Raw genomic sequence first — 17,087 nt, 5'->3', positions numbered from 1 at the left:
AATGAAAAGGGCTTTGGTGGCAAGCATAGCGCTGTTAGTGCGGAAGCAGATGGTGAATGGGAAAGGGACGGAGGAAAGAGTGGACAAAGTGGGGTTGCCCTACTGTACAGCAGTGGAGTCACCAAGCTCATTCTAGTATTGACCAAGGGGAGCTAGTTTTACTGTGTGCATGGATTTCCAGGGGCAAGTAGGTGTTCCAGGAGGGTGGTCATTCAGTTTTATGGTATAAGCATTCGGTGGGTGGGGGAAGTACACAATAACACACAAATGAAAGTAGACCAATGGCAAAAAGTCTGCTGACCGTGAAACCTGCTCTTCTGTGCTGCAAAGAATCCAGAGTTACGTTCTGGAAACTGGTGAAGAGAATAGAGGGAAACAGTCCATACTCTGAAAAATAAATCCATGAAGAGCTCAATTGTTTGGTGGTAGAAAAGTGATTTAGCTATGGGCAGAAAGAACCACCATGTAGTTTGATTAGACCATGGGCTGTCATAACATGCAAACTTTGCCAATGTCTTCTGTTTGAAACCAAGGCAGTTGTAATTGATTAAAGGTTTTGAAGGACCCCTTGGCAAGTTAAGAACACAAGGAGAGCCATGCTGGATCAGACAGAAGTCCAGTGTACAACCAGATGGCTATGGAAAGCCCACAGATAGGATGTAACTATAGTAACTCTACCACTGGTATTCCCCTGCAGTGGGGGAATGCAGAATCATATAGCTTTTTATAATGGATGGAATATATATACCTATCAGTATTAGGCGCCACAGCTAGCTTTATCTTCTATTAATATTTATAATTCCCTTTTAAAGCCATCACATGCTGGGCTTGAGGAATGTAAGAGAAGTAGGAAAAATGTTCACTTTCGTGCCATGTATAATTTTATACATCTTTATATGCATTCAATCCTTTTTAAACTAAAATGTTCCAGATATTGGACCTCTTTGCTTTATGTTCATTGATAAGTTACCAGTCCATAAGAGTTCTTCTCTTATGACTGTGTCAGAATTTGCGGAGAGATGTAGCTCCCTCTGGTGGCCTGAAACAGAAGGTAGACTTGTTTACATTGTAAATACTTGCAGAATTACATTGCACCATAGGTGCTTGCAGAATTAGGGCAAGTGCAATCATGAAAATGGGCTGGGAGCCACGAGAGGCTGCATAAAAAGCATCCCTGACTTGCACAAGTTTGTGGCAGCTGTATGCATCTTTGTGGTGGCTGCACTGTGTTCCTGATTCAGCTTCTGCCTTCAGTCCTGCTGTATCTTTGCAGGTGTCTTGGGTCTTTTCCTCTCCTGACTTTGCCATGTCTTTGCTGCTATCTGACGCTTGCTTTGTCCTGATACAACTTTTGCTGTATTCTTGTCATGCTGTTGCTGGTAACTGACCATTGCCTGTTCTTGACTTTGATTTTGCTTCTGGCTTTACCACATCTCACCAACTGTCCAACTCTTGCCTTGGAAAGCTTTGGTTCTCAGTTTCCCTTTGATACCTGACTCTGGTGCTTCAGTGGAAGACACCTGCCACTTATGTCCTGGAGCAAACAGACTGGTATGATTAATCAACTATCTTTAGCAGTGATGAGCAAAGCTATCAGTTTCATTTCTCCCTCATTTTTTTCCTCAGATATGAATTTTGTGAAATTTGGTAGATTGTGTCAGACCAGCCTTTGGAGTCTGGAGTAAAGAAAAGAAGTGGCTGAATTTGGGGGATGGGGGAACCTGTGTATTTGTTGCCTGATTTATTTGAATGCTGTTGTCATTTATTTTCCCATATGAGAATTGTCTTTTTTAATTAATCTGAGAAAATAATTATTTTGGCTTATTTAAAGTGATTTTTTTAAAAATCATTTAGACGCTCTATAAATAAGTACTGAAACCAATACCACACTTTAACTTTGGTTCTATGTTAATATGATACAAAGTAACACTGATTGCTTATGTTCTGCAACAGACCTTAATATGAAAATAATCTTGATGTAATAGAATCTTGGAATCATAGAATAGTTGAGTTGGAAGGGACCAAGAAAGCCATTGGGTCCACCTCCATGCTTAATGCAGGACTCGGAGTTAAACTATTCCAATTGCGTCTTGACTGTCTCCAGTGTGAGAGAGCCCAGAACCTCCCTAAGTCATTAGTCCCATTGTCATACTCTACCAGTCAGGAAATTTTTACTGATATCTAGGTGGAATCTGGCTTCCTGGAACTTGACCTGTTCATTCCATGCCCTGTGCTCTGGGATGATCGAGAAGAGATCCTGAGCTTCCTCTTTGTGAAAGCTTTTCAAGTGCAGTGCTATCATATGTCCCTTCAGTCTTCCCTTCTCCAGACATGCCCAAGTTTTCAATCTTTTCTCATAGGGCTTTGCTTGCAGTTCCTGGATCATCCTTGTTGCCTTCCTCTGAATGCTTTCCAGGTTTTTTTCATCTTGCTTAAACTGTGGTGCCCAGAATTGGACACAGTACTTTAGATGAGGCCTAACCAGTGCTAAATAAAGGGGAACTAGTACTTCACGGGATTTGGAAGTTATACTTCTATTAATGCCACCTAAAATACCATTTGACCTTTTTGCGATCACATCACATTGTTGACTCCTATTCAGTTTGTGATCTACAACAATATCAAGACACTTTGCACTTGCATTATTGTTTAGTCAGGTATTCCCATCTTGTAATTCCCATCTTGGTTCCTTTTTCCTAGGAGCAGAACTTGGCCTTTGTCCCTATTGAGTTTAATTCTGTTGTTTTCAGTCCAACCTATCAAGATTACCTTAAATTTTCTTTCTATCTTCCAGGGTATTAGCTATCCCATCCAATTTTGTGTCAGCTGTAAATGTAATAAGTGTTCCCTGCACTGCTTCATTCAAATCATTAATAAAAAGCTTGAGGAGCACTGGGCCCAGGACTGAACCCTGTGGAACCATACTTGTTACCTCTCACCAGTTTCTGAAGGTGCCACTGATGAGCACTCTTTGAGTTGGATTCTGTAGCCAACTGTAGACCAAACTGGATCGTTGTTCCATTTAGCTCACTTTTAGCCAGTTTGCAAATAGGATATCATGGGACACTTTGTCAAAGGCTTTGCTGAAGTCAATAGATTATGTCCATATCATTCCCATAGTCCATTAGGGAGGTTACCCCATCAAAACATGAAATCAGATTGGTCCGTAGGATTTGTTCTTTTAAGGTCACCACTACAGGGAAGTCTTCTCAGTCCATTCTTTCTGCTACCTTTTTGATTCTGGCTTGCTGAGCCTGTTGTGAGAAGCAGTGCTTTCTCCTGTCTTCCCTTAAGGTCAACAACACAGCCCTACCAGAAATGGGAGTGTGCTAAATGGAAAAAAATGGTGGGGCGAGAGGAGACTAAGGGGAAGGGAGAAGAAAGAAGAAGAGAAAAAAAGAAAAATGTTAGGGACCTCCCCTGTCACCTCACCTGCTGAATTCTGCTGTCAAACTCCTGTTTGCTCTCCCTGTTCACTCATTCTGGTTACTTAATCCTTGGGAGCTTGGCTGCTTGTATCCCAGAGTCTCTAGAGTAGCTGGGGCAGCTTTCTCTGATCCACACAAGTAGGAGTCAGGAAACAGAATGAATCTCCCCACCCATACATTTGCTGCTAGTAATCCAGCTACCCCATATAAGTTATGGCTCTAAGGACATACCCCTTTCAGTTGTAGTTCACAAGAGTATATGCCCCCTTGTGAAGAGACTGTTTCTGTGCTCACCCCTTTGCCTCTGCCTTTGTCTCCTTTTTCACTACAACTCTGCCACTAAACTCCTGTTTGCTGTCCCTAATGGCTTGCTCCCTGGGAGACTGGCTGCCTGTATCCCAGTCCCTAGATCAGCAGGGGCAGCTTCCCCTTATTAATATTCATTGACAATTCTTGTGTGGGTTTGGATGTAAAGTCTTATAATGATACAAAGCTCATGTTATATTCTCTAATCCTTGGTGTAAATTATTTCCTTTTATGACATTCTCTAAGTGTTGGGTGCATTCATTATCTTAGTGGGAAACAGATATTGTAGGGTTCTTGAATGGCTTGCTCTCAATGGGAACACTATCTACATCTTATCTGACTGTTTTCAGCTAGTTTTGCAGGGACTGAAGCCATGGCTTGCAGTTAATTTTAATCCTTAAAAGCAATTTAGGATTTTGTCCCTCCTTTGTTCTAACATTCTGTGGCTCCAAGAGTGGTTGGATTCCGTGTTTGGCAATGCATAGATAATATGTCCTTTATTCTTTGTGGCCTTAGGGAAGTCTTTAGGATTCAGTTAACTTACATCTATGTGCTATAGATAGGGTTACAGCAAGAGCCTGGAATGTTTTTGATAAAGGTGATGCTTTGACAAGTTAAAAACCCATGTTTGTATGGCATGTCCAAGGATATTTACTTTTGAACAGGAGGAATAGTATCCTGCTCTTTGATCCACTACATTGAATAGGGATATGTGCATAGAAACAGAAGGTGATTTATATACTGGTGCATTTCCTTTAAAAAGTGTTTTCCCTTCTATTGAATTGTATGTATCGGCTGCTCAGATTAAGAGATTTAGGTTAAGAAAATCTTTGAAATGGGCAATCTAATCTTACTCCCAGGATATATATCATGACAAATCATGGTAATTTATTACCATTGTTGGTCTGTCGTGTCAGCTAAACCCCTTCACAGTATTGCAGCCTGGTATATTTTGTTCTTAGAAACTCTGAGGAGAAAAAAACAGTCTGTGAAGACTGTGCAGTCTGTGGTTCCTCAGCACCACAATGTCTTGTTATCTTGTCTGAATCTGAAAAACTGAACATGTTACAAAAAACAGCACCATATAGCTTTGTGGCAAGTGTGGCCCATTGCCACTCCATTGATGCCACCACAGACAGCTGCCATTTTGTCCAACTGTCAAAGACATCCATGGTCTGTGCTTTCCCTGCCCCAAAGATCTTTGAGACTGGAGTGGACAATCAGCTAGTCAGCACTGGGAAAGGAACAGTGATTTGTAGACACCAGTTTAAAGAAACCTCCTGGCCAAGCTGGATCATGAATATGAGATGGTCAGGGAATCCACTGAGGTTTGCAGCACGCAAGTGGGCACCATGGCCTATCTGATTGTTGCTACTCCCACTAGCAAAAGGAGCAGCAGAGGGGGAATCAGCTGCTACTTTCTACATGCCATCCAGCCGATACTCCTCCACTTGGCCTGATAGTGGATCAGGCATCTCCTTCTCCTCCAGCACTCCCTTCTACAGCAGGAGGCAAGGGTGCCTCATCAGCTCCCTCATCTTCTCTGCTGCGCTTGGGTATGAACCCTGTTTGTGCAACAGAGACTGCTCATCAACCATGGTGAGCGGAACCATGACAACCATGACTTGTAAGCATGGTTGCCAAAGAGAGAAGCCTTATTCCTACCTGCAGTGCTTCCTGGAAGACTGAGGTAGAAAGAGATGGCAGGATGGAGTAGAGTTAGCACAGTGAGCCTGATCCTCTGTCCGATGAAAACTAACAAACAATGAACTATGCAGGTCACTTATTGTTATGTGGAAGTCCAGCTCCTCTCAAGCAAGGACATACCAAGCAAATTTGACTATACCTCTGTGTTGCTGTGTTTTCTTCTAGTGAAAATTATTAGTGGTGTTAGGTAGTTGCATCCTGACTATTGTATTTTGCTTTGAACATGTCTCATCAATATTCAGGGAATGGGATGGCAAGTTTGGGAACACATAACTGCTAATCGTTGCCTGCCTCTGACTGAAGCAGCTAGATAAAGTGATTGAGGGCTGAATATCAGTTCTGGGTGAAGGAACTTCCTTTAAAAAAAACATAGGCCTGGGAAAAATGGCCACTTGAAGAAAACTTGGGCCCACTGAAAATGAAGACTACCCAGCGGTATATATTTGGACTTCTATTCTCAAAGAGTACAGGGATGCAACAGAAGTGAGCTGCTGAAGAAAGGATGTGGGGGTTTTCTTTGACACCCCTCTTCCTCTGGGAGGGTGAGGGAAATGGGACTGGGAGCTTCAGTGGAAATTAAAGGTAATCACCACAATACCCCTTTCTTCAGCTCCAGGGAAACAGGGAGTGCAGTTCTGGATCCAAGCTTTTGCTATTAGCAGTTGGATTCAGGCACGAATGAGCATGGCAGAAAAAAATGGGCGTCAGGTAATAATGAGTAAGCTTAACAGGGAATTCTGGCCATGGGAGATGCAAGCTTGCATGCTTTCTCTTAGTTTGACGTTTCATTCAGGATGGTGTGTTGCTAATTCCTGGAACTGTAAAAACTATGGCTACATGATTTTGCATAGCTAGAAAAAAAAGAATGCTACTGGAGGCAGAGCACATGGAATGAACATGGATTCTGAAAGGTCCCATTTGAGTTGCATCTTTTCAGAACATCAGTTCCAGAATTGATTTTCCATGTTGCCACTGATCCTTCTTAAGTGGGGAGGGGAGTCTCAACACTTCAACTCTCTCCAAGTGCCTTGTGTGCTGTAACAAAAGTTGGAGATTGACTAAGCTGTAATGAGTCCCTCTAACCAGCTTATCTTTCCTAACTCCTCCACCTGTACCTGAGCAGTTTGAGTCCTTAATAAAGACTCAACAGGCTGGATGCAGAATGTCCATGGGTTAGAGTAGGCTTAATGGGCCAAAGGTTTCACATCTCCTGCATAAAGCATATGCGTGTAGGTTTCTGTCTGATGTGAAATAGGATAATGTCTGATACCTGTTTATCCTTCTGGCTGTGTGTGTTTAGTCTCTTTCATTTTGGAACTGTAACACTAAAAAAAGAGGTTTTGTTTTATTTTACTTTTTGTACTGACACAATTGAAGCTGACATTGATGAAGTTCTGGAGGGAGAAGGCTAAGATCAGACATCCCCAAGCTGATGCCTTGCAGAACATTAATACACTTTAACTCCAGTAAATTCCAGGAAACATTGTTAATGTTCAGGAATTCTGAGATTTCCTCTAAACACAGTGGCACTCTCCAATAACTTGTAAATTGGCAGGAATTTTCACCTTAACACCTTTACAGTTTAAACATGTCTAACTAATAGATAATCTCAGATTATGCTTTATAAATTTAAGAGTCTCAAGAATGATAACATTCCTTTTGTCAGGCTGTTATGGTATGGATTACTTGGTTCTGGGAAATTGAGCAGTAAAGAGGCACAAGCAAGAATTTTGGATACAATTTGTTTAGACATTGATCAGCATTCAAAGAACTACACAACTAGTTTTGCAGCATCAAGTTGGCTTTGGATCGTGTTCCTTAACTATCAAGCTAGTGCACCCACATATCTTATTGCTTTGGAACCCACAGTTCCAGTGTACATGCATCTTTACATACTGCAAAGATAATCCTAAAGACTGATTCATAAAGACCCAGTTAACCATTCTAGCAATGACAACACATAAGAATTTTGTAAATTTCCATGAATTTAATGCATAATTCCATGTGCCTAAGGCTGCTTTCATTGTCTCTCCAACAGCTGCCTTCTGTGCCAAATGGTAAACGTCTTCTTGAACTAAGACTTTCAAAAGCAATTTGTGATACATGATGCAGTTATATTGTTCCAAGGGAACACACACACACACACACACACACACACACACACACACAGGGCATGCTCCAATTTATAAGTACATTCTTAGACATACACTTGTCCTTGGCTGTAAACATTTGTTGTTTAAAGCATATTTCCTCTTGTAATACTATATACTTAACTGAAGGCCTATTTGTATGCACTGAAAATCAAATCCTTTTGACTTCAGTGGGATCCACTCCTTTGGAAATGAGTATAGAATTGCAGTCCTAAAATTGCCATTCCTACAAAGCACTCTAATAAGAAAAACAAAATTGCGAGTTGAATTAGGTATGCTGTAAATATGAATTCATGTTGAAAAGAATATGAGAGCCAGTGTGGTTTAGTGGTTAAGACTGTGGATCTTGAACTCAGTCTATCTAGATTCTAGTCTCTACTCAGCCTTGGGACTAAGTGGGTAATTTTGGGCCAGTTCCAGACTCTCAGACCAACCTACTTCACAGGGTTGTTGTAGGGTTAAGATTGAGAGCAGGGGAGGGTGTTTTGAGTTCTTTGCAAGAAAAAGGGTGGGATATAAATCTAATAAATACTTAAGTATTGAAAACAAGAAAGCACACAGACACATCACATATTTTGTTTTAAGGATAAGCAATCCTTTTGAATTCCAGATTCTTTCATAGGATGTTGGTCTCTGAACAAAATCATTCAGTGGACACTTAAAAAATAAAGACATCCACATATTTCCAGAGTTTCCTGTATTGCGCATATCTTCCTCACAAAGATAAGCTGAATAGTTTATTTACTGGGAATGATTACAGAAGTTAAATGCTCACACTGCTGTCATGTTATATCTGCCTTTAATCATTTGAAGATAAACAGTCTATCTTCATTTTTTTAATCCACATCTGTCTGCATAAATTCTTCATGTGTGTATGCAGTCGCACATAGTTAAAAACAGAAATGCTATAGCTATGACCATTGATGCATAATAAAACTCTTGCCTCTGGCACTTTAATTTAACTCAAGTTATTAAAAAGGTAACACTTTTACATTTAAATTACGATATTGCCCTTAGGGGTTGCATTGTATGGCCAAAATGGGGAAGCAGTGGTAAAGTATTGCCCTATAATTCTATGGTTTATTTTCATGGACAAATGATTCCATTTTATAAATAAAATATGAGAGACTGGAAAAAACACCATTATTCCTAAATAATGAGTTCCTCTGTGCATTCCATGAATTTGTATGATACTGTTAATAAATGCAGACGCTTAAGTACTTTTTTCCCCCTGCCAGGTTATTCAGATTAATTTTGAAGAATTTGATCTGGAAATTGGCTACGACACACTAACAATTGGTGATGGAGGTGAAGTGGGTGATCCCAGAACTGTCCTTCAAGTGTAAGTTCTGTTACTATATAAACCTGATGAATTAATATGGGGTTCACTTCTTTACACAAAAGTAGAGATGGAGGAACCAAGGGCGTTCAAGCTTACTGAGGTTCTCCAAACTTCACTTCCAGGTTCTGTTCCTCCCATTTTCATTTGCAAACTGAGGGTTTTTATTAATTTTATTTATTTATTGGTTCATTGGATAAGAAAAATGCACATTTCAAAAGCAAATGTGCACACTGCTGTACACCTTTTCCAAAAGTGTGCACTTTCCTCCTATATTTGGAAAAATGTATTCATGAGCATAGTTGTATGTTCTGGAATATGCAAAAAAGAAAGAAAGAGAAAGGAAAATGTGCTTCTGTTTGCATTTCGGATTATGAATGTGGCAACTTCAGCTGCTTTATGAAATGGAAAGAAATCCTTGTCTGTCCTTACACAAAACAGGCTCTACTTGAAATGCATCAAATTATTGATTTGACTAGTGCTGAGCACTTTTCTCACCAGTCTGGCATTTCATATGAGCTTTCAGATCCAGTGAATGGCAGTATAAAATGGGGCCATTCTAGCTATGAGCCATGGACTTTGCTGAGTAAAACCTCGGCAACATTTTCATTTTACACAGATATAATCTCCAAACTGAACCTATCTTTTAAAAAAGAACATTCTAGAATACCAGGTTTTTTGGTCATGTTAAATAAAGCAAATCAGTACTGCTCTACAGCACTATGATATTCAGGATTAGGAATTTACATTTAAAAATAGCTAATATTGTTTAGATTAAATTCTATAAGCCATTTTAACTCCTGTCATATCTTCAGGGGTTTTTTCCACCCAACTCAGGTCTATTGCAACTCTATTGCTGCATCTAGCAAAAGTCCAGTTTATTTGACCTATGGACAAAAAGGTTAAGGGAAATTTGTAAATGAATGGCAGGTTGTTTATTTATTTAAATAGCTTTACTGCACTCTTCAGCCAAAAAAGAAAAAGGTGGGGTGACAGAACAGCTTGGAAATCAATAAAAACCATGAGAAGCTCTTTTCTCAGTTTTCTAATCCAAAAGGCATGACATGAGAGAGGGAAAAAGTGGTGAAAAATGGAGCTGGGGTAATTCCAGTGCTTGCACTGCCGAAGAAGCTAGAAGAGAAATGTGGCTACATGAAACATGGTTTCCAATAGGCGAGGGAGAGCCAGAGAAAGTTGGTCTCTCAGTATTGTCAATGATATGCATATACTATGGCCCAAATCAGAAATTAAATTTTGCAAGGGAATTTCTGCATGAAAAGCAAAAGCATGTGGGAAAATAAGCTGTAATGCTGATAGCTCAAATACAGAGGATTTCTGATAAGCTAAGAATGAGGTATTGATCATACCATGCCAAAGGTTGCTCTGCTTAGCTACAGTCCTGCAATTGAAGGGTTGTTGGATTTTTGAAATAATCCCTTTACATGCCTGATGATGTGTTCTGCTTGTTCTTGACTCATAAATAACTGCAGGTTAGGTTATAACTATTTAAAATAATGCAATTACTGGAAATATTTTATCATTCAAATGTAGCTAAACTGCCTTGAAGTGACGCTTCTGTCTCGCATTTAGTTTTATATAAATATGAATGCAAAGAGTAATTGACTGGATGTGTGCCCTCTCAACATTTATCCCTCTGTCATTTTTTGATTGTATATTGTAATAATGTCTATGAACAATACATAAGGATTTCAGGATGGGCACATAGCATCCTGTTTTATGAAAAAAGCAGGCTCACAGCGATGAGGGCTGGACTTGCTTTGGAGAGGCTCATCAGGTAATGACTTGGTAAGCAAAGCTCTGCCAGGTGCAATGTGTTATTAGGATCTTGTCTTACACAGTCACACTGGAGCAAAGTGGCATCTATTAAAGCCACTGTTGGCAGAATCTTATGTCTTGGGGTCATGCAATGTAATGATCAAGTTCACAGGACTGTAGCAGGTAACATTCTGGTGCAGGGAAACAGGATCATTTCCCTGGACAGCTCCCAATGCACCTGGTGTGGGGTGGGGGGTTCCTATGGAGCATAATAGTTGTCCCCTTTGCAGAAAGTTGGAACATTTTGCAGCTGTATGAAAAAGGCAAGGGCTGTCCTACTTTGACTCCCGCTTCCATGAAGTAGCTAGCTAGCTGTCTCTTGAAGCACCCTGAGCTGGGTTTGCATTGCTTCTGCAACACTAAACAGAAGGAGAAGCTAGTGAGAGCATCTCCTATGAGTTCAAGGATGATAGTACATGACCTCTGACTGGAGCACAGAAGATAGAGAAGAGAAGAGCATTGTTGTATTCTCAGTTCAGGGCAGGACAGCAGGGGGATTTTTGCAATAGACTCTAAGGACTAAAATAACTTAGTAGCCAAGCTACTGATGTAGCCAAGCTCTTCCTATTCACCTATCCTCTTCTCAAGTAGTCATAAGAAACAATGAATCTTAATGACAAAGTGTCTTGCACAGTCTGTCCGTTCTGAATGTTGCTTGTTGTTCATTCAGCCTTTGCAGAACAGAGCTATAAAAAGGAAATGAGGACTTAACAAATCGAGCAGTATGGTTCATGTCCCTTGCTTTATCACATACACCTTTCCATTTTGCACTCAAAATTCTTTTAAGAACAGAACCCTTCATTAGTATGAAAAGACATCACCAATCAAATTCTGCTGCTGCTGTTCTTATTACCCTTTTTAATGATATAGCAAGACATAAGAGTTGTCTCAGTTCTTTTCTCCCATTCTCTTTATGAACCCTTGGAGGGTTTTGCTTCTAGTGTAATATGAACATGGATCATATTGTCAAACAATGTAGTATGCAGAGAGCTGTGAGTATAGTGGAAAGCATGAGATGAAGCACTTTCATGGTTTCATATCAAAATATTTTAAAAGTTCTTGGTCACTATATATAAACACAATGTTAACTTGGTGATTTCCTGTCATTTCTGATTCACTCTTTCACTGTTTACTGACACCTGCTCTCCCTACCTCTCCCTGGCTCCCTTTGGGCAAACATGAATCATTCCTTGCATGTATGGTCTAGTTTAAGATGCTAATGTTTTGTAGCAGCCATCCAATACAAGGCATACATTAAATAAGACTGATGAAATTACCATGTTTTGTTATGAATGCAAATGAACACTCCATCATGTTCTCTTATCAGTGCATTACTCAAGTTGTCCTGAGCTTCAAAGCAAAGTTACTACTGTATTATAATAAAGAAGATGTAGTGAGCAAAGATGTGCAAATAATTTGCTGAAAATCTTCTCCAATTTACAATGCTGACAGCCTAAGCGTGATTGCCTCAGAGTTATTTCTTGTTCAAATTGGCATTTGTAATCTGTTTTGCAAGATTTATTCATTTATCTGTTTCTATTTAAAATGCTTTTGGGTTCAGGCAAGTGTAATGGAGACCCCTTTTGAGGGATAAAATTTCATATACTAGCTACCTGGAAATTAAACTGTGCTTTCCAAATCCATGAGAATAAGCTGCTGTGTCACCATCCAGAAAAAGCACAATGACCTCCCCACCCCAGAGAGCTTTGTATTCCTCTTGTGACCTCTGCTCAAACACAGTGCAGTTTGAGATAACAATAAGATGCACATTTGCTATGGGATGGTAATTTCAGAACACCTTAGTCTTCCTTGACTGTTCTTGCTTACCTGTTCCATTTGCCTATAGTAATTAAAGAAAAAAAAACACCTTAAAAATAGCTTTCCTACCCACTACTTTGGAATGCGCAAGTGGTGCAGTGCTCAGGGCAAACCTGCTTGCTAAGAATTCCAAAACAAAAGCCATGTCTGGAATTTTGGGAGGGAAGAAATAGGAGTTTCCTATGGCAGGAAATTTAGGAATTATTATCCAGGTGAACTTCACTCTGTCACATGACATATGGAGTTGACCATATGCTGTTTCCAGTCTAGTAACTTTCTATATTGTAGGTCAGACTATGTGAGCTCCCATTAATACAGAGTCAATTTAGAGAAAACAGGTGTGTGTGCACGCACATGCGTGTGTAATGGGTCCTTTCCTTACAAAAACTTATATCTGTTGATGTATTTATTTTTCAATGGTCACCAATAAAACTCTTTGTGTTTGTTTCAATGCTCTTATGTTTTCAAGTTCTGCAAGTGCAATTATACACTCAAATGTGCCTGGATGCTTGAATAACACAATGGCTTCCAGGAGAAGAAGATATGTGATGTGTTGAGTTGAAAAACCTCCCAATTGCATTAGGCCACCCACTGACAAAGTTGTGGAGTCATTTTGGAGATGGTAGGGAAGGCTACCCAGTCTTTCCAGCATTGTAGTAGCTCCATTTCTGTCAGTGACTGCATTGCTTTCAGCATATCCCCACATCCAGAAATGTCTCAAGACAATGCTTTCTCATCACATTCAGAATGTCTGGAATGTGAACGAGAGAGAGAGAGAGAGAGAGAGAGAGAGAGAAGAGATAGTGACTAGCCACTAGATAGATGCTTAAAAGACTTAGGTCCCACAGTAAGGCTTGAAGTCTAAAACCATCCCCTCCATAAAGTAGAAATAACCTATAGGGGCCTTGTGAAAATAGTCCCAGCACCCAAATCAATAGATTTCCTCAATGTTAATTGAGTTCCATTACAATAACTTTGATCCAGTATTTCTCATCATCAGCATCACCTGTATCACTGTATGCCACTTTTCCACACAAGGTGCCCAAACAGCTCACAACCAAGATAAGCAATACAAAACAAAGAATGAATATTTATGCATCCATTGCAATAATCTATCATTGCCATATTTTATTAATTGCCATATTTCATTTAAAAGTTATTGCAAAAAATTCCTGAGAACCATTAAGGCATAGTATCATTTTATATTCCTCAGTAATGGATAAAGCAAAGAAGAATGCATCAGATCTTTCCAACTGATAAACTCACAGCCAACAACCACTTCCCTCAACACATCCACATGCAAGAAATGCAACTGGGTTTCTTAAAAGTTACATCTTTGCCATGGTTTTTTTTTTCTGATGCATTTCTTAGGCTTCATCAGAAGACCAAGACAGTGATTGGTAACAGCAATTAGACACTATCCATGTGGTAATTATCTTGGTGCCTTTTCTGCAAGGATGTATGCTAATACCTATTCTATTTACTATCTAAATCTCTCTACTACAGTGTGTAATACCTGTGAAAGTTTTCTGCTATCTGGAGAAAGTGAATTCACATTTAGATGTTCTCATTAACTGCAAACCTACTGAACTATTATGTATATATAATGACAGAAAGCTTTGCCTATTGGTACTATTTCCATCTGAGAGCATGTATGTATGAAGCTTTTAAAAAGCAGAATATATGAAAGAGAATCAAAGATGATGAGGGAAGAGTGCTGTGGAAATATTCAGTCATGTGCGTCCTTCAGAGCTCACATTAATGATTCAAAGCACAGGGGATTTCCATAATGCAGCCTCCTGGTATACTCCTGCTGGCTTGGATTGGAGCACAGCTCCATATAGGTAGGACACCTAGGGACACTTCAGAAGTATCCTTGTTGCATTGTGCAGATCATGCTTTGAGCAAAAGTAGTCTGCTTCAAGACATTGGCCATAAAAGCAGCATGGGGTAATTCCATTCATCTCGCTAAATGGAACCTATTTAGGACTTGGACTTTGTTTATGTGGTCCAAGGGTTGATTCACAGGTACTCCAGCTGTATCCACACAACACAAAAAGGCACCCTGTGCGGTCTGCATTTTTTCACTGTGATCTCCCTACCAAACAACCAGGTGATTTCAACTTGATTGTGGATTGCATCTTTCCCGTTCAGTCCTCACACTGTTGGCATGTATCACTCCAGCCTGTCTGAAATCCCAGGGTGCATCACTCCCTTCCTACATCACCTGCCTTTTCCTCAGTAGTCTGCATATAAAGGCCAGATGACTGGAACAGCTTCTACAGTTGCCAGGCTTTCTAAAGGGCTCTATGGTAGTTTCATATCAGGGCCATAGAAACCATAATCCTGAGTTCAGACAACATGGCAAGCCATAGTGATACAGAGAAGATATGAAAGAAACCGTTGCTTCTTGTCCTGGTTTCTAAACACCAAACTTACTAAGGGAAAATGCAATGGGTTCAAACAACACAACTGATCGACAGTGTTAAAAAACAAGCATGGTTTGTTGTGTTGTCTGAACCCAGCCACAATGATGAATCTGAACCCCTAAACAAGTGTACCATTCATATGAAGCAAAGTTGTCTGAATCAGTCACACTAAGTAACAGCATGGTTACGTAATCTTATCTTGACAAACCACCCAGGTTTTTTATATATATAATCACAAAATTAATATGAAGTTTGAAAAAGCTATGTTTTACATATTGTCTCCTGCTCTCTCTCTTGTGTTTGGTATGTGTTTGTGTATCCCTACATTGGAATACACTCTTTTCAGCATTAGCCTCAGTATAGTCTTTTCTGTGTTTAAAATCAGAGTGCACTGTACTGGTTAGAATGCCATGAATAAAACCGATCATGAAATCAATAAAATGTATTGTTAAAAACATTCAATGTTTCTACTGTTAAATCAGATTTTCAAAGCATATTCTCCTTGATTTTAATGCATTCTTTGTTAATAAAATTGATAAAGGTATAGCATATTTCAGGAAACATCTGATTCTTTTTATTATCTAGACTTTCTGCTAATACAATTGTCCATGGATTGTTATACCATTGTTATACCTAATGCTTTTTATCATTAGGTCATTCAATAATCCTGCAGCTACAAAGGCAAATGTAAGTCTTTGTTTGGAATATACATCATGTGGCTGCTAAATATGGGCAAGAGTTCATTCAGTATCTCTCATATTATCAGATTCCATTACTTGAAGGTATTATACCAGGCTCCTTGCTCATGTTGACATTCACACCTCATGTAGAAGTAGAGCCCATATTCCCACTGATGTTTAGCAAATACAGATGCACGAACAAGACTAACGCTAATTAGCCCCTTCAGGAAATTTTGGTGAGATGGCATATAGTATACTTCTTGTAATTTTCTGCAGATATCCTCTCCATATTTCTTTTAAGCATTGGGTCAGTCTCATTGTCTCTCCTAACAAGTCATTTGATGTCAACATGTTTGATGTTTTATTTATATTTGATGTTTAATCTTTTGTAAGCCGTTCTGAGGCTTGTGCAAAGAATGGGATAAAAAATGCTTTAAATAAATAAAATAAATAACTCTTCCATGGGTAACCATCAAACACCCTTAAGTATCTGGTGGTCTGGTTGTTGATGCATGATTTCAGCTAAAATCAAGCTTGTTAATTGGAAACAATGCACTTCTACAATAACCAAACTAGTGGTGGCACCTGACAACCAGATTTGGAAGTCTTCCCTCTGAATCTGTCAGCTATGATGACTATACCAGCTATTGTGACTATACCAATAACTGAAGTATCTTGTATAATGGTTAAAGAAATTAAGTTTGTGACATGTTTAATTAATCACAATTATTTCTTTCAGATCTTTTGAATACCCCTGCCATTTCCATTAGGGCCTTTGCACAACCTCTTAGTTCTGCAGTGAAGAATTTATGCTCTCTAGGCCGGATTCATCTCATCCCCTAATTTCATGGGTTAGCACCGACAACAAGATAGACAGATAGATTGAGGGTGGGTGTGGGTGGCACAGAATGATGGAGAACACTATGCAGTCCCGCAATGCTGCAACTTCTGTCTATTTTGACTCTGGCTCTACCCACCCTCAGTTCTGGCTTCCTAACCAGACATGGATGGATACCTAGGGATGGACTAGCTGTGTCTAAGGATGGACAGATCTGTTAGTTTTAAAATAGGAGGATATGCTTATTCCATCCCATTTCTTCATGAGCTTGCTATTATTTATATTTTAAATAAAGGAGTGAAAAGAAATTATATGCAGTTTTCACACCATTCACTGTGTGCACATTTTTCCATATTTTTCAGTTTACAGATTTTGGGTATATGAACCCATCTTTGAAGTGCACATTTGAGTTCATAAGGTATAAGTTGGGTCGATTCATTTTAAAACAAATACTTGACTAAAATAAAAAATTCTCACACCACTAGCTGCAACCCCCATGTGTCAAGGGTCTTTCATGGGTTGGAGGGAATAGTTCTCAGCTTTGCACTAGTTATTA

At 39.5% G+C, this 17,087-nt stretch overlaps 1 protein-coding gene across 1 annotated transcript in view; it reads left to right on the top strand.

Annotated features, from left to right (window-relative positions):
• Positions 1-17,087, top strand: part of CSMD3 (CUB and Sushi multiple domains 3) — a 650,552-nt gene that overhangs the window by 358,343 nt on the left and 275,122 nt on the right. The window contains exon 12 of the mRNA XM_044421466.1: positions 8,830-8,933. Coding sequence (XP_044277401.1) covers positions 8,830-8,933 — 104 coding nt within the window. The remainder of the gene's footprint in view (positions 1-8,829; positions 8,934-17,087) is intronic.

This window comes from Varanus komodoensis, unplaced genomic scaffold (assembly GCF_004798865.1).
Source record: "Varanus komodoensis strain SLA01 unplaced genomic scaffold, ASM479886v1 scaffold12, whole genome shotgun sequence".
NCBI lineage: Eukaryota > Metazoa > Chordata > Lepidosauria > Squamata > Varanidae > Varanus > Varanus komodoensis.
Note: the sequence above shows the minus strand (reverse complement) of the source record. Positions and strands in the feature narration are given on the sequence as shown.